Below are 27,365 nucleotides of genomic sequence, written 5' to 3'. Positions count from 1 at the left end.
AAGCAAAACTCTTTGTTAGGTAACGTTTAGTCCACTACACAGGAGAGATTGATGTTTTCAAATAGAAGGAAACGTACCAAGGCCGTCTTCCCTCTTTTCTCCCCGTTCAATGGTCAAATTTTACTCAGTGAAGGTCAGTCGCTGTGCTGCTACAGGTCAGCCAGGCCAGACGGAGAAAAGCAGGTTCATTTGGACGGAGACATCCCTGGATTTAGAGAATCATCCACGAACATCCATGTTACTTTAGGAAAACATTTGAACATAAAATGCAGATGTTGACTTTTTGCAATGTTCCCCAATGTACGTGTGATACAAGTGGAGACACTGTGCATGGTAACACAGGTAAAGCTACTCTATAGGTGACTATTACTGGCTCTTGTCCCTGAAGTTATGGCTATTTGCCCTTTTTACTCCTTCAACCACAAGCAACTGTGGTGTGAAAGGATCTGCCGGATGTTTTGGTGTCCTCTGCCACACAAAAAAAGCATACTGGACTCCCCTTTATTGAAATTGGAAAATTCCTTTTTTTCAAGTGAATCATCACTTAATAACAGATTGTGTATTTGTCCCTTGAGGCTCAAACCTGCGTCTCCACTGGAGGTGTCCAAATGACTAGAAAAGAAACCCCTTTGAGACGCTGCGATGTGCAACAAACGTCTGAGGAGCACGCCGGTTTGTTGCATCCGGATTCTTCTTTAGAGGGAGCTCTTCTCTTCCCCTGCTCCTCCGGACTGGCCGGGTCATAAAACGTCTCATTAGAAACAGAAAGCATGAAGTGAATGTCGTGAATCATCAGACGTGACAGAAGAAGCGGAGTCTGGGAAAAAGAAAACACGGCTTTTTAATGTCTCATTCAGCGCATAAACAATGTCTCCTTTAGTTTGTGATGACATCTAGAAGTGCCGAAAGCAATCCTGTAACAGTAGAGCTAAGAGGGCAGAAAGAACAGAGTCAAAATATCAACGGGTTGGTTTTTAGGGAAATGGATCAGACCAAAATATCTTTATCCTTTAAGAAATGTTATTGTTTGACTGAACCACAGGTATTCTCTCTTTTTCCCAGCAATGCAGCTTTTATGGTCGACATGCAAAGAAAGCCGTTTGTAGCTAAACTTTTTATGGAACCGTAATCCTCCAAGTTGTTTGTCTGAACCGCGTCCTCCTTCCTGGGATTTTCAAAAGGTCTGAAATGTCATTTCTGAGAGGAAAACTTCAACCCTTTAGCAGTTTCAGCAAACATATAGATGAAAACATCTTTACTCTTCTTTTCCTAAAAAAAAAAAAAAAAACTTCTTAAAAAATGTGGTCTCCTTAAAAGACTAAGTTGTTTTAATGATGAATGTTTAAGTCTACAAAGAGGCTTCAGATTCACACGCAGTTTGATCCTTTTCTCTGGTTTTGGAGCCACAGTCGGCGCTGATCCACTGCTTGTTTGGTCTCAGCTCAGGGAAAACGTTTGACATCATCTCAGACTGAGGAGGACTTCATCCTCTCATTCTGAAGCCACACATCAACAGGAGATATTCAGTCCGTCCAACACTTCAGAGTTCAGCAGCTTTGCGGCCACAGATTCTCCCTAGACAGAAATGCTATATCTGTGATCACTTTGAGATGTTTTAGGACCACTCTCTCTTTAAAAAAGGGGAAAAGAAGTTTCACAAAACCATAAAATGTGCAGGTCACTGAAGAGCAGCCTCTGTGTGTGTCAGATTGATTGACAGCTGAATTCTGGACAGAGCAGAAAGGCACACCACGAAAAACCTGAGCGGAATAAATGTGCATGCCTTTTTGAAAGGAGTGCAGATTAAAGCCCCCTTCAGCGCCTGAGTCCTAATTTGCCTCTTTTCCGTGTGAGGTTTGAGTTGCACTGAGTGCCGTGTTTTTGATATGCAGAGGTGTTTTCTTCCCTGCAGCTCCGGTTTGAAATGACCCCCTCTGCTGTAACTAAATGTGGGTAGGGTTGGGGGGGGGGGGTGTTTGGCTCTGGGGAGGTTTTCTCACTCTCAGATTAATCAAGAGCAGACGGAGGCCCCGAGGCGAGGCTGGGGCCGACACCAACTGACGCCTCTGCTCTGCTGTGAACTAATCCTTCAGGCAGCGTCACTGCTTTCTCCTCAAAAGAGGGGAAAAAAAAAGGTGTTCAAGCTCTTATGATTTCAGTTTGCAGGAACCTTCACCTTTGATGTAGTTCTTGACCTTCAAGGGCTTCCATTTATCACACTGTGGAGCTGCGGCTCCTTAAACCCGACAAGCCTCTTGTCCAGATCCATGCTAACAGACCATCTCCACTCACAGATCATCCTGCACTCCATGCACAAGTACCAGCCTCGGGTCCACGTCATCAGGAAGGACTTCAGCAGCGAACTGTCTCCAAACAAGCCGGTGCCGAGCGGAGAAGGAGTTAAGACCTTCAGCTTCCCGGAGACGGTCTTCACCACCGTCACTGCCTACCAGAACCAGCAGGCAAGCAGCCGCCTTTGCACTTCCAGGAACCAAATGAGTTTTTTTAAAAAGCATCGCAGCCCAACTCCCCAGTTAGTTTTTCTAAATTTCTTTTCTTCTTTACCCGTCAGATTACAAGACTAAAGATCGACCGGAACCCGTTTGCCAAAGGATTCCGGGACTCAGGCAGAAACAGGTACATAACATAACTCAAGAAGGTTCTGAACTTACGGGCAAACCGGGATGTTCCTGCAAACCAAAGCAGCAGTTTAAGGGGAAAAAAACGATTTAAAGATTTGATAGGAGCCTCTGTGTCAGGCAGCCATCAGGCAGAATCTGAGCACTGATCCACGCACGCCTCGGACCAAGAAGAAAACGTACCGAAGGGCTTCATGCTAACACGAAGCAGCTGCGCTAATCAGGAGTGGAATGCAGGTGTGAAGTAAACACAGCAGACAATCCATCAAATCTACAGAAAAAACAAGATCTAGAGAAGGAATGTATAATTATGTAAATATAAATAAAGTTATTGTTAAATCTATAGTCAATTGTCTTCACTCATCTCCCAGGAATAAGATTAGCAGCCATTGAAATGGTTTTGCCCGCTTTTTATCAAATGCTACTCCTGAAATGATCTGCGTTGACATTTGTCCTCTAACAAGAAGCCCTCTTTTTACCGTCTCCATAGCAATTCAGTTCAGCGCATGTACTCCTCTGCATAGAATCACTGTTATTAACGTAAAGGCTGAAAAGTCCAAATGTCAAATTTGAGCTGGTAGAGCTCTAGCTGCTGCCATGAGGTTGACGAAGGTCTACCTCAGCTGACACAGCGGAAATACATCTACAAAGATCTTAAAGACAAATCAATATTATTGAATCCTCTCCCAATGTAACGTCAAATCTCCAATTCAAGGGCGTCAAGGCAAAACTTGGAGTCTTTATGTTTTTTTTCCAGGACCAACAGCTGCAGTCTCCTGCCGATTTCTTTCCTCACTGTGACCTTCTATATGGAAATAGTGGTCTGAATATAGCGCACTGTAACATGTGCTATAAAATCCACACTTGGGGGAGCTCGTCAGTGGACTTTTACCTTTAATTTGCCTTCTAGGAGTCCAGCCGAAAAGCTGCTCCTTTACTCCCCAGTGGGTTGGAAATGAATAAACATCTTTGGACAAACAGCTCTGCATCGGCCAAATGGCCTCCAACTCATTTCCAGACCTTCTGGTAAAAAAAAAAACGGTCTGATTTTTAATGACGTGTTGGTGAGCACTGGCACAGGAGACAGTGACCAGCTGTTTCTTTAACGTGAACAGTACAATACTGCATCTTTATACTATTTATGTTCTTTCATTTTCCAAAGTTACTAAGTGGAGACTGTGTTTACATTTTGTGGAAGCTAATAATTTGGTTATGTGCCCCTTCCTAACTATTTTCTTTAACATTCAGCCTCATAAAAACATCCACATTTCAACACATATTTAAGATCTGCTTGGAGCTCAAAGGCCATAAAGTGCAGGTGGAACAATGTTTTGTGTAAGAACATTTTAGCAGGACGTCTAGACATCTTTAGAGTTACAAGTCAAAGCACTAAGTTGGTTATTAACACTGTCTGGAGGGGTGGGGGGCATGCGTCACTCTTGAACTTTAGGCTCTTTCAGCTGTGGGCCTAGTGTCTCACTTTCCTGCTGGGTTATGTTTTGTTCCCCCCAAAAGTTTCTGTTAGCATGTTTTTGGCAGGGCATCATGCATTTTTACCACAGGCAGACATGTGCTACACAAAGCCGAGTTCCATCCCCAAATCAAACTGGCTGCGCCTCAAAAATGTGGCCTCAAACCAATGTTGCACCTTACAATCCTTTGAAACAGAAGACTAAAACGTTCTTAAACTCAAATTTCACATTTTTTAGCTCATATCCAAGTATGTCCCAGCTGCAGGTCTCCAGCATTTGTCTTCCAACAGGGAAGACAAATGATGGAAAAAGTAAATACATTTCCTTAGAAACAGTATTTAGAAGAAACTGATTAGGTTAATTGAAATTGGGTCTGTAAAATGATTTGCTTTAAGAAATGGTATAAAGTGACAAAATGTTGCTTTACTTTACATGACAGATGTCATCATCTCCAGCACATGATATATAATAAGAAGAACGATGGCAAACATGAAATAATAATAACAATGGATTGGATTTATCTGGGCTTTTCCAGACACTCAAAGTGCTTCCATTGTGTCTACTCTTCATTCACTCCTCATTCATATTAGGTGATGGTAGAGGTGTGGCTGCCATTTCGTGCCTATGGTCCCTCTGACCATCACCAGTATCATTCACGCGCATTCATGCTGGTAGGCAGTAGTGTTAAGGGTCTTGCCCAAAGGCCCTCACTGGGTGATGTTAATTGCTCGCCATTGATATGGTAACTGCCCCCAGTACCATTGTTGATTCCCCTCCGGGAATCGAACCCTGAATTACCTGGATACCAACCGAGCTACCCAGCCGCACATTAGAACATACACCCATGCACTCCCATTGTGTGCCAATACTCATTTAAAGGGTCTATATCCTGCTTTTCCTAAGCCTTTCAGAGTAAACTATATCCATATACATGAGCATATTCTACCTTTGGCACACTAAACAAACAACATCAAACTTTTGCAAAGATGGATGTTCATATTGTGCATCTACAAGGAGCCGCTAGCTTCACAGACAAAGTGGGAGTGTGGGGCGATGGGCCTGGGGTGCGATGCCGGCAGTGCAGATTCCTCCTCGAAGGGGCGGTTCTCACTGGTCTACGTCACAATGTAAGAAACCCATTCGTCTTGGTGGATTGGGAGGGGTTAGTATATAGTGAATAGATCAAAATACAGCGTCGTGGTTGTTTACATAAGGATTTAACTTTGTAAAACACTTAAAAAGCTCAAAAAGAGGATTTTTTGCATGATATAGGCGCTTTATAATGGACAGTTTCAAAACTGGAAAGTGATTCATGCTCAGATGAGTTCGTAGGTGACGCTCTTGTTTTGTAAACATTCTCTACGGGCTATAGAGGAGGACCTTCCAGCGCATGAACAATATTTGCTGGAGTATAAGTCGCTCCATAGTATAAGTCGCACTTTTGGGAAAAAAGTACAAAACATATCTGCCAGTTTCTCTGTAATTCTGCGTTCACACTGAACGCAATTCACACGTCAAATTTGATGTTCAATGCTTGTTCAACGATGTGTTCATAACCTAGACGTTTTTGACATGTGTGGGAGGAGCTACTGCCAATTTTAGCGTCATGCTAGCATTGACTTTAGATCTCATTTACATTGCATGAAAGACACGGATGACGTTGAGAGATCAGGTTCATTTATTTTCGACAAAAGCATCGTAATCGCGTCTCCATGTTTTTTATGACGATCTTTAACTGTGCACAGGAGGAGCTGAAGCTGAATGACGATGCTTTCAGCGGTTTTCTGTCTCTCTGTGATCCTGTTTAAAGACTTGCTGTCCTGCGTTAGTCAAAAAAATGAAAACAAAAATAATGATGTCTCAATGCAAATAGGAAAAATATCATAAAGTTTAGGAGGCGAACGATCAGATTCCATGCTTGTCCATTTTTTCTGTGTTGCTGTCAGTAGCTCTACGTTACAGTCTATTGCTCTGAATAGAAAAAACTCTTTATGTTGAGAAGTATTCCAATGTTTTCAAGAAATGTTCCAAAAAGTATCTGAAATGTTTCTAAAGAGTTTTTGATGAGTAAGGATCGGTGACGGACATTCTTCGGCCACAGGGTATGGTGGTGGTGGTGGTTTTCTGGGTAGTCGCGGGTGTCTCTCGTCCCTAACCCCTCAAGAATACAGGGAAGGATACTGTAAGCCTATTTACGTTCTAAAAAATCACACATTTGCACTCCTGAGTATAAGTCGCACTCCTGACCAAACTATGATAAAAATCTTGACTTGTAATCCCAAAAAATTAAGATATTCAGTTCAGAGGAATCTCCGATATCAGGGATGTGCTCTCGTATTTGGATACAATTTGGACAGATTGCATGTTTAGGAAGGAACCCTGGGAAAAACATAAAGGAAAAGTTTATTTCAGCCAGGGCTATGTGAGTTCAGCAGGACATGCAAAGCCACAGACTGCAACTTACTTTGATGATGATTCACTTCATACAGGAGGTTTTTATTTTTTAACCAACTCAACAATTACCAAGTCCTTTACACAGGCTTCCAAATTAAGGCAACTTTTTTAAAAGTTGCATCTGCAATGCAGAAGGTTTCTGAAAAGACTTGATCCCTCCACATGTAAAAAGTCTAAATGTCTTCTTCAGAGAAAGACGTTATATCACATGTGATGTGAGGACTTCCTTCCGTTCATCTGAGGACGCGTCCCCATCAGACAAGGAGCTTCTTGTTTGATCACTTTTGATTTTTTCATAAGACTCAAATATGGTGGAGTGGTCTTAAAAGCGTCTTCTGCTTTGTTTTTTCCAAATCTGGCTTTCTTCACTTGAGCCATCCCATCATTATGAATTGTCATACATCAGTCTGTTGGGGGAGAAAGAAGATGTGTTGGATCAGCAGCACATGAAAGAAGCCCCTCATCTGGTCTGCATTAATCACACAAAGATATTTGAGACATATTTTTTCATTTTTCAAACAATGGGCAGTTTGATTTATGAACTGGCATTAGAATTCCACTGCAAAAAAGTTACAGATGAAGGAGTAAAAGAGCATGAGATGCTTGTCAGGAGAGGAGGGGAAAATGAATTTATCCTCACGTACAGGTTCCTTTCCTCAGTTTGCTCCTTGTCAAGTAGAACAATGTGAGAATTTAGGCTCCAAAGCTCAGCTCTCAAACAATCTCTTTGCATTCAGGCTTAAATAATACCATTATGATTCAGGTCTAATAGAAAAGATGCTCCTTTTCTAAATTTGCTGGAAAATATTGGTTGTGGGTACACTCTTGGTGAATGACAGCATTCTGGAATGATATCTTTCCTTTTTGTTTAAAGCAGGAAAGAGCAGAAGTACAGTAAGATATGAATCCTCATCCTTTCTTTCACCTTTTTCTTGGAATTTAAAAGAAAATAGTTTCAGAGACTGTAGAAAACATGACACAAAAATAAAACAAAGCAAAGCAAAAGAAAGTAGCACATGCAGTATTTTCCAGAGGTGACGGTTTCCCATAAAAGTTTGAGGAATGGTAATGACTCCCCCTGCACTTCATTGTGTGTCATTATGCTGCAGACACTCAAACCCTTCACCAATTCACCTCTTAAATGCAGGTTCTTTAATGAAAATAGGATTTGCTTGAAAATCACTTTTTATGGACAAAACTATAATCCAACCCCCACAGGCAGAGGAAGTGTTCCATCCAGAGCAAAACTAGACAGGACAGGACAAGACAAGACAGGATAAGAGAACAGAACAAGACGGGACAGGATAGGACAAGACAGGACAGAACAAGACAAGACAAGATAGGACAAGACAGGATAGGACAGGACAAGACGGGATAGGACAGGACAAGATAAGATAGGACAAGACAGGATAGGACAGGACAAGACAAGACAAGACAAGATAGGACAAGACAGGATAGGACAGGACAGGACAAGACGGGATAAGACAGGACAAGATAAGATAGGACAAGACAGGATAGGACAAGACAGGATAGGACAGGACAAGACAAGATAGGACAAGACAGGATAGGACAGGACAAGATAAGATAGGACAAGACAGGATAGGACAAGACAGGATAGGACAGGACAAGACAAGATAGGACAAGACAGGATAGGACAGGACAAGACGGGATAGGACAGGACAAGACAAGATAGGACAAGACAGGATAGGACAGGACAAGACGGGATAGGACAGGACAAGACAGGATAGGACAAGACAGGATAGGACAGGACAAGATAAGATAGGACAAGACAGGATAGGACAAGACAGGATAGGACAGGACAAGACAAGATAGGACAAGACAGGATAGGACAGGACAAGACGGGATAGGACAGGACAAGACAAGATAGGACAAGACAGGATAGGACAGGACAAGACGGGATAGGACAGGACAAGATAAGATAGGACAAGACAGGATAGGACAGGACAAGACAAGACAAGACAAGATAGGACAAGACAGGATAGGACAGGACAGGACAAGACGGGATAAGACAGGACAAGATAAGATAGGACAAGACAGGATAGGACAAGACAGGATAGGACAGGACAAGACAAGATAGGACAAGACAGGATAGGACAGGACAAGATAAGATAGGACAAGACAGGATAGGACAAGACAGGATAGGACAGGACAAGACAAGATAGGACAAGACAGGATAGGACAGGACAAGACGGGATAGGACAGGACAAGACAAGATAGGACAAGACAGGATAGGACAGGACAAGACGGGATAGGACAGGACAAGACAGGATAGGACAAGACAGGATAGGACAGGACAAGATAAGATAGGACAAGACAGGATAGGACAAGACAGGATAGGACAGGACAAGACAAGATAGGACAAGACAGGATAGGACAGGACAAGACGGGATAGGACAGGACAAGACAAGATAGGACAAGACAGGATAGGACAGGACAAGACGGGATAGGACAGGACAAGATAAGATAGGACAAGACAAGACAAGATAGGACAAGACAGGATAGGACAGGACAAGACAGGACAAGACAAGACAAGATAGGACAAGACAGGATAGGACAGGACAGGACAAGACGGGATAAGACAGGACAAGATAAGATAGGACAAGACAGGATAGGACAAGACAGGATAGGACAGGACAAGACAGGACAAGACAAGACAAGATAGGACAAGACAGGATAGGACAGGACAGGACAAGACGGGATAGGACAAGAGAGGACAAGACAAGATAGGACAAGACAGGATAGGACAGGAAAAGACAGGACAAGACAAGACAAGATAGGACAAGACAGGATAGGACAGGACAGGACAAGACGGGATAGGACAAGAGAGGACAAGACAAGATAGGACAAGACAGGATAGGACAGGAAAAGACGAGACAAGATAGGACAAGACAGGATAGGACAGGACAAGACGGGACAGGACAGGACAAGACAGGACAGGACAGGACAAGACAAGACAAGACAGGACAGGACAATACAAGACTTTATTGATCCCCGGAGGGAAATTGAGTTGTTACAGCAGCCCGTGGCAGTAAAAGTAAACGTCATGAACAAATAAGTAAACACAGCAGCAGTTTCATTAATCCTATTCTGTGTGGTTGTACGGTCCAACTGCTTTTGTGACCTACACACACCAAAGCACCTCAGTGTCCCCAGAAGATGGAGGCGTCTCTGACCCTTTTTGTGTAGGACCCTTGTGTTTGAGTCCAGTTTATGACTGATGTCAACACCCGGGTACCTGACCACATCCACCCTCTGAACGTCCAGTCCCTGGATGACCACTGGTGGAGACTGGGAGGCCTTTTTTTTTTTTTTTTTTTTTTTTTGAAAGCTAAGCTCATCTTGAGTAATGGCAGTGCTGTGTTGTGTCTGTGGACAGGGTTTATGACCCCATCAGAGGGATTCAGCTCACTCATTGGCTTTTCCTCCTGCAGCAGGGGCTGCATGAATGAGCGCAGTGACGGGGTGTCTGGGTAAATTAGCGTGGCGCACTAACGAGCTGCTACGCTCTGGGAGTTAGCAGCCCTAAAATAACAGGAGTGAGGGTGACAGGCGCAGGTTTCCCTGGACGGGGAACGGTGAAGTAAATCACGCAGGAAAGAGAAACACGTACAGATTGGAAATGAAACGTCCCTCAGATTTATGTGCGCAGTAAAAACCTGCAGATTCTTAACGGTCACAGTTTCCTCCAACCAGACTGCAGCTTCCTGCGTCTCTGTTGAGCTCAGTCTGTGAAAGACTCCAATCCTCAACTCTCTCCTTTTTCAGTTTGTTTCCTTCATTTTCTCCGTTTCTTTCAAGCTCCTTATTTAACGGCTGGTTACTTTTGCAAAAAACCAATGTTGGCGGATAGAATTACTTACAATGACTGTATGTTACAAATCATTTTAGTATAATAATGTCGGAAAAGAATATGACCAAAAGTGGAAAAACAACTATAATGTCAAAAGTATTAAAAGATCATTTAATGAATTCTTCTCCCCCGGAGAAATTATGAACAAAAATCTCAGTTTCTGCCATCAGGACAAGTTTTTTTAAAATAACTAAGATTTTGAATTAAGTGATTTTAACTTGATAAGTTATGATTACAACCAACCAGAGTTGAGCTTGTTTCCGATCTCTGAGAACAGCCGACTCACTGAAAAAAGACAACTTTCTGTTAAGAAAATGAGCTAGAGGATGCAGAAGACGGGGTTAACCGGAGGAAGCTGATTCGCTGTGGCGACCCCAGAAAGGAAAAGAAAAGACTGTTCAGGTTTTACATTTCTGCCCTAAAATGACTAAAGTAATGTTGTGCTTCCATGATCCAGCTTTGTGTGTGTGTGTGTGTGTGTGTGTTTGTGGGTGGGTGTTTGTGTGTGTGTGTGTTTGCCAGCCTTTCCGTTTTGTGGCCCCACCTAACCCTTCTCCTTCACACGTCTCTCCGCCAGGACCGGCCTGGAGGCCATCATGGAGACGTACGCCTTCTGGAGACCTCCAGTGAGGACCCTCACGTTTGAAGATTTCACCAGCATGCAGAAACAGCAAAGTATGGAAATGAAGATTCCCTTTTGGAAAATGATCCTGCAGCCTGTCTTGTTCACTTGTAAATTTCAGCCTGTTTTCTTGTTCGGTCGAGTCTGATTCCTTACTTCCTAAGTAGAACCAGATGGGAAAAGCTGGCAGTCATAGATGCGGACAACCTCGCTTTAATCAGAAGGAAACAAATCCACCTGACCAACATTTTACCAGCTAAGCTTTTACACACCTGAAATGAAGGCAACAAAAATATGAGTAAATATGTCTGAAAACCCTCCAGTGCAGGAGATCGGCTATGTAGTTCATTTATCTTTAACGTTTATGCACAAGGTCAAACTTTTTGGGTGACTTTCTCCTCCACAGCAGGAATGAAGTTTTTTTTTTCTTTCAAATTTCCTTTAAGTCAAAATATATATATATCAGCAACAACAAATTCACAACTGCATGTTGCTGCAAGTGCGGGTTTAAAAAAATCAGAACTTCAAAAACGTAAAAGAAAAAGCCCATTTGTACTGCAAAATCAACCCCTGGTTTGTTTGTGTATTTGTGCTTTGTGTTTGTGAGTTTTCAGCTCCTGCAAAGGTCCAACTACCCCTTGTCCTGTGTTTACATTACATAATACATGGAGGACATATAGAAAGGATATTTAGATGAAAGCTGCATTTCTGAATGTTTCTCGATTTATATTGTGGTGACATAAGAGCTGATGAAAAAATACAGTTTGAAAAAGATCTCTTTCGTTATGTCACAAATGTGCGGGGGGGGGGGGGGGGGGGGGGGGTAGGGGCACCAGCTTCCTGCTCTGCTCCATTCTGGTGCATCCACTGTCAGACAAATAGATCCGTGTACATCTTTTTTTTCCTGGTCTGAGCTGGAATCTGGATCTAACCTTTATGGCTCTGATATTGCTGTAATTTGTGTTGCACCACTAATGTTCGTTTGGCTGATGAGGGGCTGTAAGTTAGAAACGATGGCTTAGAAAACAACACTTTTTTGTTGTTGTCAAAAAACGGCATAATTATAATGAAAGGACCACTGGGAACACTTTTACAACAGATCAGAAGACGATTGTTAGGAAAGACGGAACATCATTTAGTTTTCCTGACAATCAAGCTGAGAATTATCTCTATGTCCTGGACTTCTTCGTGCTCCTCTGACTTGTGTTATTTTTTATTTTGAACATTTGTGTCGTGTCCAGAATGACTTTCCCCGGCTGACCTCTCTGGATAGTCTCCCTGTGAATTTCAGCACACACTGCAGCAGCTTGTCCTTCACTTGAGCTTGGCCATGCGCTGCTTCTCTGACAGCTCCGCCTGCCGAACTTTTCACACGACACTGAGTAAAACGCAATAAAGTCCTTACGCTATGGATTTCATACACTTTTACAACCTGCTGTCAGCATCATGCAGACCGCCTTTGTTAGTCTTGAGTCTAAGCTCGCAGGTCCACATCATCTGTGTGCAGCCTCACACGTGTTTACGACCCCAAATTCCTCTGCAGCCATTAGGAATTAATTAAACTGCTATTGGACTCTCGGTGTCACCCTGTAAAGACGCTGAGCTGTTTTGCAGATAACGGTCACTGCAGCTCAGCCCTTATGACAGCAGACTTCTCTTCCTATTCAACTAATCAAGTGTTCTCTCTCGGCACAAAGGCACCCGAGCTCTTCTTACCAGAGGAAAACATGACATCACTAAGCTATCTTCCTCTCTTCCCTTCTTCTTCTTCTGTTTATTACTCTTCCTCCCCCTCCAAGCTCCTTGAGCAGAGCCTATAGTGACATGATCAAAGGCATATGGTGCAAAATCAGACTCTCAGCCAAACCAGTCCTGGATTATTCCGCTATGCCTGCTCCTCAGTCTGGTTTCAAACTGAATTTCTGTAGCAGCAGTCTGAACGCCGGCCAAAGTCTCATTAATAGAAAAACATCTGACTGATATACCCGAGCTATTCTTCCACCAAATGGCTCAACTTACAGATACCAGCTGTGCCAAGAAAGTCCCTCATCAGATCGTATACTTATACACGTGTACGGGTAGGACTGCTGACCACACCAAGACAAAACGGACTTTATCTACATGTAGCAATTCACAGAACCATTCATGATCATTTTTGCCATCAGTCGGAAGAGAACAGTCGCAAAAAGTCAATGCATCTAATATTTTCAAGCGGTGATAGCTGTATCAGTATGTGCACTGCTTATTTGATCGTTTGGATTTTGCATTTGTAGAGTTCATGGCAACATTCTTATTGGCAAGTATGAGGTTACAGGTTTTTTTTAAACCCCCCCCCCCCCCCCCCCCCAAACCCTGCACACTGCGCTGGGGGCCAGTTAGTGCAGTTTAAGTGATGGGGGCATGCTGCGCTTCATAGCGGCTTGATGCCTCAGTTGGCTGCATGTAGGACTGGCGCATGGGAAATCAGGGTTTGATTCTCAGCGGAGACAACAAGCTTCATCCAGTGTTGTGTCCTTGGCAGGAGCCTTTGTGCTGCTGCCTCACCATGTAGCTACATAGACCCAAGCCTGTGCCGGACCCCAGCCCGGATAGAATACAGGGTTGTTTCAGGAAGGGCATCCTTAAATCTTAAATCCTTAAAGCAACCCAGTGAAAACTGCTTTGTTTTGGCGGACCCTAAAGGGACAAGCTGAAAGGCGAACAACAACATTTCTAAGCTGCACTTCCATCACCTTTTTTGGAAAAAACGGAAAAGCAAGACAAAGTCCATTTCTGCACATGAACCAGGACTCATGGTTTGGAATAAAAAAACAACAACAGCTTTGAAACGACTCATTTAGGTTTCTTTTCCTGTGTTAGAATAAGGTGGAGGTCTGTCATCAGGAGAACATCTGTCCCATTTGGACTAAAGGACTGAAGCACACTGTGACCAGTAAAACCAAAGCATAAAGTCCTGAGTTCCCCTGGATCATGAAAAAACTCAATGATTTGAGGTGATCAGAGGTTGTATCCGATTGTAGATATTGGCAGATAAGCTATTTTTCAGCGGCATCCATTGAGTGTGAGGTCACAGTGACTGAATGCTACAAACTTTAGCGTGTCAGCCATGTGGAGGTGTTTAATCTCAGACTGATCCGTGTCTCCAAGTGGGAGAAAATTCCGGCTGAAGCTGGAGAAAAGCAAAACGTCAGGAACCTCAGTCCTGTGTTTGAACCCTTTACCATGCACAGGAACCAACCTTCTTCCAAATAACATCATTAATGATGTCGTTATGGTTGGAGTTTGTCTTGTCTTTAGTTGGGTTTGCTCCATTACATGATGAACTCATAATTGGAACATGTCTGGAAACCTGATTGCACCGCATGCTATAATGACACTTGTTTTCTGAAAGAGGGACTGGAAATACCAAACTTTCTTGTCAAATGCCGTTTGCTTCACTTTCTCTTCTTGTTTTTTTTTGCAGGTGGCAGCACAGGCACGTCCCCCACCACTTCCAGCACAGGAACCCCTTCTCCTTCAGGTGCAGCACACCTCCTGTCCCCTTCCTGCTCTCCCCCAGCCTTCCACCTGGCTCCAAACACCTTCAATGTGGGCTGCAGAGAAAATCAACTGTGTAACCTGGGATTGTCGGAGTACCCAGCTTGTGCGCGCAGCAACATGGCGGCGCTGCAGGGATACGGCGGCCTGGCTGACGGTTCCTATGGACGCCTTCAAGCTGCGGGAGGCGGTGTGGCCTCCGCTCAGTCCTCTGAATCCTTCCTTCCACAAAGGACTTCCTCCTTGATTGCTGCTGGCATGCAGGGCGGCACTCACCCCTCCCTGACCGGCAGTGGCACCAGTGGAAGCACCGGTGGCAAAATGGATGCCTATAGCAGTCAGCTGAGCTCTTTCCCAACCTCTCAGCTTCAGTATGTCATGCAGGCAGGGGGCAGCTCCGGCTCCTCTTCATCTTCATCTTCTGGATCGTCCTCTTCTTCCGCCCACATGTTTGGTGGAAGCCACCACCATGTTCAGCAGGGCTCTTACAACGCTTTCTCCCTCCACAACCCTTACAACCTGTATGGTTACAACTTCCCCACCTCTCCTCGCCTGGCTGCCAGCCCAGAAAAGCCCCAGGGGGGGCTGCTTTGCTCCTCCTCTCCTGCAGGAGCTTTTGCTGAGCGCCAGTATTTGTCCAATGGAAACATGGATGCTATGCACATGATTGGAAACACCCCCAGCAGTCAACAGGGCGGCAGCTCTTGTGATGGTCGTCAGTATAGCTCTTCTTCTCAAATGTCCATGCACATGGTGTAGAAAGAAGTCCAAGGCTCGAGCTGCTTAAAGTCTTTAAGTTAAGAACACATCTCCAGCATCGATGTGCTGAGAAACAATCCATCTGTAAGCAAACGGAACAGAGTTGTTAAACACCAAGCAAAAGCAACAACATTTCCAGAAGGCAAAGACAGAACTCAGATCAGCAACAGAACGGGAGAACGGAGGAGACGCACTCGGGTTTGGACGGGCTTTGAAGATGTCATGGTGCAATAATGGAAAGTGCTGATTCAAGCCAAACGGTCTTCACTGTGATTCACATATTTTCGCTTTACGCAGTACTTGGTTGAAATACATTGAAGGATGTATGATTCCCTGCCACAGGTTTGGTTCCATGTTCACCAAGGACACAAAGTACCAGATCCTGAAGCACTGGGTCTTCTGCAGTCACTTTGCTGGGGGTATTTTTTTTAAAAGCTCCAGCTGACATGAACACTAAACAACCAATAAATGCCATAGTCACAGGCACCCACATGGAGGTTGAGCCGTACAGCTGCTGCGGGGGATCGTGGAGGATCTAAAGAGGAGCGAAGTTGTGCAGGTTTGTCTGGTAGTTCCCTTGTTGCTGGAGCGGCCTCCTTCAGGGACGCCATTAAAGTGGAACGTGTAATTGTTGCGTGTGTGATAAATGAGTCACGAAGTCTTTGTAAAGTTGATACAGGTTATGGCGTGCAGGTGAGGTGGTCGTACGGTTGTTAAGTAAGATGCACATACTGGCTCCTCCCTGCATGCAGGTGATACGTAAGGACATTGATAAGATGCCCAGTGCCCACAATAAATATGCTATCTGGTCTAATTTCCTCATTTTAGACTGTGTGCACAGAGTACACTAGCGCTAACTGGCCCCTATGCTTCCTTAACCTTACATGTTGCTTAGGTTTTTGCAACCATCTGCAGTATGCCTGTAGGTAACAAAATGTGCATGAACGTTTTCGCCATACGGGCTTAGCGAGTGGTCCACCATCTCAAAATTTTGTGCGGACGCCCCGCCCTGCCCACATGCCCCGTACTGATGTTTTGCCCGCAGACAGCTTGTATCCACCTGTAAGGGCAGTTGTGACTAAGGCATAAGACTGGACAAGACCTCCTCCGTCGGTTTTTCTTATGGACTGGACTAGTTTCACTATTTTTGAGTGAATTACAATTACTATAACTTAAACATATAAATATATATATATATTTTTGCCAGCCACTTTATTGTGTATACACCTACACGAGATTACTACATTGTACTAGTGCAATCCACCACAGCAGTATATACAGACAACCATTTATGTACTCTTAAAAAGTTGAAAGAAATTTATTGAGACAATCTTAGCCTATTAGAATAGACTGTTCTGGATTGTTATAGATAATGTGGCCAGTAAAAACACTCACACATGTATATGGATATGCATATATGTGTCAGAATGAAACCATAAGCTTAACGTTTGTTGTTGTGTGTAACATTACAAAATAAGCCATTGCAAAAATGTTTAAAGTATGTTGTGGTGTGTATTGCAGGTGTGTGTATTTAAGAAATGAACAATGTAAAATTTTACCACCTGGTCTGTCATTAAAACTTGTGAAAAGAAAAAAGCATGGTGAGTTTCTTCTTGAACAATAAATAAACATTTAAATCCGGGTGCCAAGCACATAAAGGCTCAATAAAGAATTGTCTTTATTCAAATAGAGTCTTTCATTTACTAGTTTCTTAGAATCCAGCAACTTTTGCCATCAATGAATATTAAAGGTTTGTGTTTTAGTTCAACCTTTTAAAAACCTCAAGAAGAAAACAACGTCAATGAGAAAAAGTTGTTGCTATTTTTCTTCATGTCCTTGTCAAAGTAAAACGTAATCAGTGTTTCTAAAAATATGTTCTTCTCTACCACTTGGGTAAACAGGCACGTAAATATTTAAGACAAACCAGGTGTTGTCTACAGGGTTAATTAATGCATTGGAAGCAAATATATACGCCAAAAGCTCAAAATCAGAACAGGACGGCTGTCCAGTCCAGTCTGACATTGAGCTGAACTTCCCAGGTCCACTGTCTCAAAGGCTGTTTCCAAATTCTTTTACTACCTGCCACATACTGCACAATATATTTTTAAGATGATAAGATCCTTTTGACAGTGTCTAAGAGTGTCCATGGTCTTAGTCCTTCTTTTATATCAGATTTGCTTTTCTCCCAGAGCCGTTAGGTCCTCAGGCCCGGGCCTGCTGTGACGGGCCTCGTCTGTGGGACAGCCTGCCTGAGGATGTGAGGGCCTCATCCACGGGCCAGGTATTAAAAAAAAAATTAAAGACGCATCTATTTTAGTCAGCTTTTAATTAGATCTCCTAAGTGGGATCTAGAATTTTGACTCTTATATTTTATGATTTTTCATCACATATTTTTTTGTTTATTGTTTTTTTTAGTCAAGTTGTCTTAACATCTTAACGTATTCTTATTTATTTTTTAGGTGTGTGAGACTTTTTCTTAATGCACTTTTTATGCATTAACTTATTTTGTATTTATTGTATTTGTATTTGTATTTATTTATTTAAGGGACAATGCATACAACAAACAGTGTAGAATACTCTAAAGGTAATGAGACACTGTAAATATGCAGGATTGTAGCCTAGGCTAATTTCCATCCTCTGTCCCGTTCTGACCATGGCCAGCCACCTAGAGACTTAAAATAAAATGAGTAAAACAGAGTAAAAATGTACATATATAGCGTAAAATTGCATTAGAAAAATGACATAAAATTAACATAACTCGGATAACATTTAAAACAGTTTCAAATGCATAGTTCCCCAAAATATACATCAATAAAATCGCCAAAATCAGAACAATACTATGACAACTGTGACCACTTTTTTTAATTTTCATATTTTAGCTCTTTTTATATTTTCACTTTTCTATTTATCACTTTCACATTTTAGATTGTTTACGAGCGTTCCCCCCCCCTTGGCTGGGGTGTTTGTGTCTATGCTGACACCCCAGCTATCAGGAGGACAGGGCGGACCCCTTCTGGGTTCTCTCTTCTTTGGCTTTTTTTTTTATTTGGTCATTTCTCTTTTACTTGTGTTTGTTTGTTATTTTATTAAGAGGGGCTTATTTAATTATTTTACAGCACCTTGAGCTGTTTTCTTTACATGAAAGGTGCTAATAGAAATAAAATTACATTGAATTTGAATTATATAGTGTGTGTGCTCCATTTCGTAGTGCTGTCCGAATCTACAAATTTCCCAGAAGTCTTTGAGAAAAACCATTGTGCAACAAAGCTCTCTAGATTTGCGAATTTAGACCACAATGCATTGTGTTTGAACAATGTATATACTTGTATTTTTTTACTGAACCATCAACATTCACCTTCAGAACACAGTGAACTCATAAATAATCGTAGTGAAACGCCCAAATCAGTTAGGTTTTCCCTTTGTGAAATCAGTGACGTCATATTCGCCGTTAAAAAATAAAGTAGTGAGCATGGAGTCCAAATGATTTTTCAAATTCAGGGCAGTAAATAGTCCCGCACTACAGTATATGGTTAATGGTAGTTAGGGTGGGAATTCGGACACAGCCAATGTCTTTTCATTGGATGCTTACTTGTGAATCAGGAAGTGTCTTCCCTCTAAAGTCAATAATCATTCTCTTTGTCTTGCTGGCAATAATTCACTGGGACAGCCGAGGTGCAGAGGTAGAGCGGTTGACCTCAGATCAGAAGGTCGCAGGTTTGGTTCCTGGCCTGCCCACTTGTGTGTCCTCTCCAGCTGCAGGCATAGAACACGATCCTCACAGAGCTTTCCTGCCTGGTCCAGGTAAGAGAGAGATTGGAGCTGCAAATAGATGGCGGCAACGTGAACGCCATTTCTGGGTGTGTAAGCAAACGGCCAAAAGCTGAGTTCATCACTGATGGTACAGTATGAGTGATTGTTTTCTGGAATGGGATCCTTTTGAACAATTGTTTAGGTAACTCAATAAGTACAACCTTTTGGTAGATAAAAAGGTGGGTTACTAGCAGACATCACCTCTGGGGGCGGAGAGGCCAGCATAAACTTTGTGCTACCCTATGACCCCACCCTTACATTGACGTGTTCTCCCTACCATGACAAAGGTGGAGAGGATTTCATGTAATCCATGGACACCAGTGAAGATCACAAATCATTGAAGAAAAAAGGATCAGCGCACTGTCTAGTGGGTCTAGATGACCCAACTCCCAAAGTTAAAGTGCCTAGGATAGCACAAGGGTTAAGCAGCAATGTGCATTTTGGCCACATGGTTAACACTCATCTCACAACAGCATACATAAAGAAATAGTTTTTTATTAATGAAATTAACATACTTTATTGGGTTTACTGGATCATGTAAAAAATGAAAAAAAAAATCAGCATTAAAATGAATTTTTTTACATCATCTCACTAATTCTGACTCTAACTGCTCTAACTATCAACCCATTTAAGGTTGTGGATAATTGACAAAAGATCAAAGCTCCCCAGTTTAGAAAGAAAAAACGCTTCACGCTTGGCTTCAAGTACCTAGTCGAGTCCTGCATCAAATCAAGATCACCCAGTCTCAAGTCAATTCAATTCAATTCAATTCAATTCAATTTTATTTGTATAGCCCAAAATCACAACAACAGTCGTCTCGATGGGCTTCGAAGTAAAACATGAAATCAAAAGGATCACGAATACAAAGAGTTCAATAGGAAAATACTAAAATGAACTAACAAACTGACTAAGCTATACTGGCATCCCTGCCCTTAGACCCCCCTTCGCGGTAAGGAAAAACTCCCAAAAAAACCGGATTCCGGAAAAAACGAAGAAACCTCAGGGGTGCCCACATGAAGGAGGGATCCTCCCCCAGGACGGACAGGCGATTTACCAGAAATCTTAGAGAAGAATTAAACTTATCTAAATCTACAACTACATATATAAAAGTCCAGCAGACGAGCTTCATCCAGCCGTGGTTATCGGGACAGTCAAAGGCGCGAGTCGAGCCGGAGACAGGAACCACAGCCAGGTGTAGGAGCAGGAGCAGAGACGAGGTACTCGGTCAGGTACAGAGCAGAGACGAGCCAGAGATGAGCCAGAGGCAGGATCCACAGCCAGGTGTAGGAGCAGGAGCAAAGGCGAGGTAAACGGTCAGGAACTGGAGCACGGATGAGCCAACTGGAGTCTGGAAGCACTCCCACTCCCCAGGAGGGGAGAGGAAAAGAGGGACAATACATGAATCGCACTGCACCAAACAGAGGCATGGAGAATTAAATGATAAATTATGATCAAGAATAGAGGAGAGGAAGGGTAGAAGTAAAAAAAGGAAAGAGGACAGAACCCCAGTGTACCATAGTTACCCCAGCTTCAACTTCTAGCAGCCTTTTAAAAGAAATAGTTATTATTAAGTTTAATTTAAACAAACTAACATTAAGTTAAATAATCTCTGAATACTAACTAGTCTGACAATAAGCCTGTCCAAAGAGGAATGTTTTCAGTCTAGCTTTGAATGTAGAAACTGAGTCGGCCTCTCTTACATGAGCTGGGAGTTTATTCCATAAGACAGGGGCTTGGTGGCTAAACGCTCTACCTCCAACCGTACTTTTACCAATTCTAGGAACCACAAGCAGTCCTGCATTTTGCGAGCGAAGTGTTCTGATTGGTTGGTAAGGGACTATGAGGTCCTTAATATAGGACGGGGCCATTCCATGTAAGGCCTTATAGGTTAACAGGAGGATCTTGAACTTAATTCTAGAATCAACTGGGAGCCAATGGAGCGAAACTAACACAGGAGTGATGTGATCTCTTCTGCTGGTTCCAGCTAACAATCTAGCAGCTGCGTTCTGAACAAGCTGGAGACTTCTTAAGGAACTCTTAGGACACGCTGCTAACAAGGAGTTACAGTAATCCAGCCTCGACGTAACAAATGCATGGATGAGTTTTTCAGCATCACTCTTAGAAAGTATATTTCTGATCTTAGCAATATCCTCCGAGTCCTGCCATTGAATGTTTCAAGTCCTTTCAAGGACAGAGTGATAACATTTACTGAGACCGCGTGTGCTTTCAGGAACTGCTTTTATTCATCAAACTTTTGTAGGCATCGTAGGTAAATTGCCTCTGAGCTCATGTGTTTCAACTTCAGGAATCCAAAATGATTTCTCTGTAACAGAAACACAGTTTTTGATTCAGGCACACGACAGATGAACACGTTCTTTACCTTCCACTGATGTCCGTTCGTGAAGCCCATGGAAAATCACGGAATGAATTCCTTCATAAATCGTGTCAGTGTTGTGTTCAGCTCAAAAAGAAAAAAGAAAAAACAGTGGAAAATGTAGAGATTTTTATCAGGGGCCAGCCAGCCTTCAAGCAGAAAACACAAACAGATGCATGTTAATTGTGAAGGAACTCACTATATCTTAAATGTCAAATCAATACTTACACATGTAGATATTATAGTAATGTGAATAATTTATTTGATTCTTGTGCTTGTCTTTATGCAGGTTTTGAGTTAATGTGGGTGGGGCTTGTATGTGGGGGGGGGCTAGCCAGGTGAGCCGACATCAAAAGGGTGTAATGTTGTTTTTAACAACAATGTTATTCATATCATAATTTCTGGTTGCTAATACAATTCACAATCAATTTTGGTTCATTTTGAACGATCTGATTCTCTGACCTAAAGTGGATCCAGATCCTCCTCATCCAAACTTCCAGATAGAAATTCCTGCTACTGAACAGTTTTCCAGATTTTCTTCCAGATCATCAAGTTAATGAAATCTGTGTCCAAACAAACAAGTAAACTAGAATGAATGTCAAATCCGTTCACATGTTAGTTTTCTAAAGTTCACCACTGTTGTTTTTCCACATCCAAAGAATCCAAAGGGAACATTCTTAGAACATTCTAGACACTGGATGGTCACATGACTTTATTCACAGTCTGTCCACACATTTTTTTTTTGAAATGGTTTATTTCAAGCAATTAGGTAGAAATAATACACAACAGCAATATAATCATCAGTTATACATTCATACAGTAACTAATCAAACTTAGGATAATTAGACATATTAATAAATATTGCTTGAAAGGGAGTGGAAGGAAGCGAACTTGGACTGGAATGATGGACTGATCCGTGTTCATGACATCACATGTGTGTTGTTGCTGTGATCGGTTGGTTTTACATTATAGTAGAATAAACCTACCACGTCTCAATCCAAATGTTTTTACAATATTATTGTAAACGATTTCTTTCATTTTAGAACGATTTTACAAAGGTTGATTTGGCTCGATCAACCACTTGCCTTAGAAAGATGGATCTGGTAAGACAAATCAATCGATCAACTAATTGATGATTCGTTACATCCCTAAAGTTCAGTTAAACTAAAAGGACGGATTACAAGTAAACTGACACTTCAGTGAAGAGGGTATTTATGCTCCTTTCATTAAAATTATGAAATATTTAACATATAAATCTATTTTTTAATTCAAAACAGAAAGCATATTGAAATATTACTTGTGTGTCAGTTATATCTTTTATCCCTTGTGCTATCCTAGACACTTTAACATCAGGAGTGGGGTCATCTAGACCCACTAGACAGTGCTCTGAACCTTTTTTCTTCAATGATTTGTGATCTTCACTGGTGTCCATGGATTACATGAAATCTTTCCACCTTTATCCACCTTTGTCATGGTAGGGAGAACACCTCAATGTAAGGGGGGGGGGACCATCTAAGATAGCACAAGGGTTAAAAAGGTTTAGAATTTTAAAACATTCCAAAAAGCTTCCTTTAGAGATGAGTTGCTAAAATCTGTTCACAGTTAAACCACAAAATTTGATAAATAAATATGACATTAAAAAAAGTAGCAAGCAACTGTTTAACATGTGGCACATCTGTAATGTTTAATGCAAATAAAACATTTCTTTATTGCATTATCTCTGTATTGTATTACTGTGGCTGTGTGTCTCTGCAGCCCTTTGGTGTCCTGAGATTCTTCATACCCAATTTAAAAAACAGATCAGAAAAATAACACCTTCCTTCCACATGAAAGACCAAGTAATCATTGTTTAAGCTATGTAAAAAAATCTTTTAATCGTAGTTATGTCGTTTTTTTTATTTTGGTCTAAATAAAAAAAAAAACTTGCCCATTGTTCCTGACCCTAACCCAGTTCATTACATATGGTTTTTATATCAGTGAGGACATTTAGTTTGATTTCTAGATCAGCTTTCCCATCAAATGAGAGGACACAAAGTGTCCAGTCGTCCACACACTTCATGTGAGAGAACGCAGAAGGACAACTGAAGGCTTGGCATTTCAGTTCAGTGAAAAAGATTGAGTGAAGGAAAACGCTTGCTTGATATTTCTTGCTTTCCATGTCCACTCTGTGTATTTTTTTCCCTTTTGCACAACAATTCATGACATGATATATCAGAGGAAACTCTGCTCATTACGCTTCTTCACATCACAAGCATGAGCTCCAAAAATGCACACGATGGGTTTCATTTTCCCATCGCTGGTGTTCTCCCTCCAGCTGCACTTGGTACCACTTTGAGTGAGCTTGATGCACCTCTTGCACACAGGTGCCAGACCCGTGTTTGAAAAAGGCTGGAAAACCTCTGTGCAATCATTTAGACCTCAAAGGAGGAGACCCTTCAGGATCGTTCCCGCTCTCGCTTTGTGGTTCCATGAGCTCAGTCCCCCAGGATTCAGCCGCGCCAATCAGCATCCATTACATGGACGTCTTCTGAAAAGCTCTCCCCAGTCACTTGCTATCATCCACACAGTTCCAGTCATGAAATATATCTGAACCATCATCGGAAAACGAAGGGGGTGCCGGACAGCGGGACAGCACAGACAGCAATGCCCTATTAGAAACACCTGTTTTTCCAAGCGTGACCTCAAATAATGAGCAGGATGATGTACGGGGGAAAAGCCATGATTTCATAATTTGGCAGGACTCCATCTATCTGGACATTATTTTCTATGGTTTTTTACATTATCTGCGTTCTTTAGTTTTAAAATGATAATCAGATCAGTTGTCTGTCGTATTTTTACCAAAACCTGTTGAGTTTATGTATGGATTAGCTCCTAAAATGAAAAGAAAGGGCAAAAAAAGAAGTTACTGATCAGTTCCTTCTGCTTTTTTCTGCTGCTCTTCAATATTTACAAAAATTATAAATTCAATGTTTCAAAACTTTAAAAACTCATTTTATTTGCTGATCACACCAATATATTCTATTCTACAGACAATCATAGGCAATGTATCAATGTGGTGAAGACAGAGTTAAACAAAATAAAATCATGGATGGATTACAACAAATTATTTCTGAACAAAGCAATGTTTTTTTTTGCCAACTACAACGCCCAGACCAAGCTGTCATTTTAAATAAATAATGTGTCACCGAAATCAAATTCTTAGGGGTTGTTATCGAAGTTTGGAAGCCTCACATCAGACTTGTGTCAAACTAAAGTCTCAAAAAGTATTTCAGCCATAAATAAATCTAAAGATAATAAATCTAAAGATATATTAGAATACAACAGTAGATATTTATTGCACTGCTCCTTAATATTACCATATTTCACCTACTGCAGAAGAATTTGGGGGAATAATTATAAAAGTTCACTACATCCTCTCTTTTACTTCAAAAACCAGCCGTCAGAATTGTACATAAAGCTGGATATCTTGATCATACAAACAATTTATTTTATCAATCCAGACTTTTAAAACTGTATGACCTTGTTGAGTTTTACACCGCACAACTTTTATTCAGAGTAAGTGGGAAATCGTTACCATTCAATGTCCAAAAGATCAGTCTGATAAAAACCACAAAGAAAAGTTTCTGTGCGTCGGTGTGAGGCACTAAACTCTGGAACGGTTTCAGTAATGAGCACAAAAATTTTTCAAATATCCAAATATTCAAGAAAATGTAGAAAGAAACTCTGATTTCACAATTTAAAGATAAGAGGAGTTATGGATCAACAGGTGTTTGAATAATTCCAATTTTTTTCCAAAAATGTGTGAACTTGATTGTGGTTAAATAATCAAAGCTCTTTTAATCACAATCAATGAGTTTTACATTGTAATGTGCAATAATGATTACTGAAAGGTTTAAATTACAATCAATAAGCTATTGATTTTCTTTACTTGATCTGCAATGTGTAGCAATAATTACTGGTTTATTGTGATCATGTGTTCTAATGATAATCAATGATTATTACATAATGGTTACCGTTTAATGTTTACTGAAATCATGAATGAATGTTTTCTGAAGATAATCAATCATTACTAGGCACTAGATTTTGTTACTTGAAAAGAATCTATCGGATCAGAACCGGATTATGAAAACTTTGTAAAACTTTAAAATGAAATAACTCAGTAGGGGTGGGATTATATAAACTCGCTTCTTCCCACTCCTTTTCAAATAATACATTTATAAATAATAAATCAAGCTCTACTTGACTTTAGTTATTGATCATTATATTTTATTAAGTAAATGTGATTTAACTGTGTCTTTATTTTTTATTCTGTTTTTTCATCCATGCATTTCATCATTTCTGAGTTTGATAAATCTGTGTGAATTCTTTATAGTTTTGATTACAATGCTTGAAATCAATGAATCAATCAATCATTCATCAATCAACCTCGAGAAATCTTTTCTGAAACAAAACGGCAGATGGCTTTAATGACTTAACAATGGCAGAACAGGACTGACCCAAAAGCGAACATCTTCAACTACAAATGCAGAGTTGGGGTTAAAGGTGCCATTCCATCAGAGGCAGAATTCCCACCCCAATCTCTCACTACTAAAAAGGAAAAAGTGCCCTGGAGTTTTTAACGGCGAATATGACGTCACCGATATCTTGAAGTGAAAATTTAATTTACATGCACGTTTTACTACAACTATTTATGAATCCACTGTGTTCTGATGATGACAACGTTAATGGTTTATTGAAAAAAAAAATGTTTCCCCCCAAAATTGTTCGAAACGCAATGCATTGTGGTCTATATTTGCTGATCTAGCAAGCATATCTGTTTTTAGCAGAAACTTCTGGGACATTTCTGCTGCACTGGATTTTGAAATTGTAGATTTGGACAGCACTACAAAATGGCAAAGGTACTATAGTACAGTAAGTAGTGAGTATTGAAGGAATTCAAACAGCCTTAATTGACAATGGGCTTACTGAAGAGTTTCCCCTGATCTCCTGTTCTCCATCATTGATCTGTTCCTCCAAACTCTTGTAAAACATTTTTTTAAATGTCTCTGTGGAGAAGTTGCAGAGAGGAGCCGCACATACACCAAACAAACGCATTTAGACCTTTTTCAAAACTGTAGGCCTGGTTTTTATTTAGTTACCGACACTTAAGGGGTTCTTGGTAGGCTATTGCCCTCTTGTGTTTATCATCTCTTTTGCTGAATTTTCACAATGTGTGCGTACAGCAGACACAGACTCACTTCAGCGGGGTTTCACCAGGACCCAGATGGAGAAAATGTAATCACTTTCTTTTTAAACCACTTTACATTATGCTAAAAGCAACTTTTTTTTCCTCTTAGAAAAACTTTACCTTCAGCTTAGTATTGAAAATACACAGAACCTGAAGATGAGGTCACCATTACCCTCTGATAGTGAGGAACCCTTATTCCCATCTAGTTCTGTGTTTGTATCATCAAAACAAGCAGAATCTGCCCAAGATGGTAGCTCATAAATGATGCTGATGGTGAGGAGGAGGTAGAAAACAACAGATTGCTGAAAGAAAAAGGTCTATAGATAGAAAATCTCTATCCATCCATCTTCAATATCTGCTCAGGCTCATGGGGCTGCTGGAGCCTATCCAGCAACCTTCAGGTTAAGGTGGGATACACCTACATACACCTGCACAGTTTGCCACTGATTCACAGGGTAACACAAAGACAAACAACCACACCTAGGGGCAATTGCAAGTCACCAATTAACCTATGAAACATGTTCCAAGACTGTGGGAGAGTTAAAGTATGTTTTAGATGTGTTTCCCTAAATGTCAGTATAGTAATTCAGGTATGAAACA

The 27,365-nt window shown here is 41.4% G+C and overlaps 1 protein-coding gene across 2 annotated transcripts in view; it reads left to right on the top strand.

Moving 5' to 3' along the window:
- The window catches only part of tbx15 (T-box 15), a 33,968-nt gene extending 17,018 nt beyond the window's left edge, over positions 1 to 16,950 (top strand). The window contains exons 5-8 of one of the 2 annotated variants that reach the window (XM_023950849.1): positions 2,295 to 2,462; positions 2,573 to 2,637; positions 11,014 to 11,111; positions 14,522 to 16,950. In XM_023950849.1, the coding sequence (XP_023806617.1) occupies positions 2,295 to 2,462; positions 2,573 to 2,637; positions 11,014 to 11,111; positions 14,522 to 15,354 (1,164 nt within the window). In that variant the 3' untranslated portion in view covers positions 15,355 to 16,950. The remainder of the gene's footprint in view (positions 1 to 2,294; positions 2,463 to 2,572; positions 2,638 to 11,013; positions 11,112 to 14,521) is intronic. The other variant, XM_023950850.1, reaches the window with a different exon arrangement.
- The last annotated feature ends 10,415 nt before the right edge of the window (positions 16,951 to 27,365 follow it).

The sequence above is a fragment of the Oryzias latipes genome, chromosome 21, assembly GCF_002234675.1.
Source record: "Oryzias latipes chromosome 21, ASM223467v1".
In the NCBI taxonomy this organism is placed as follows: Eukaryota; Metazoa; Chordata; class Actinopteri; order Beloniformes; family Adrianichthyidae; genus Oryzias; species Oryzias latipes.
Note: the sequence above shows the minus strand (reverse complement) of the source record. Positions and strands in the feature narration are given on the sequence as shown.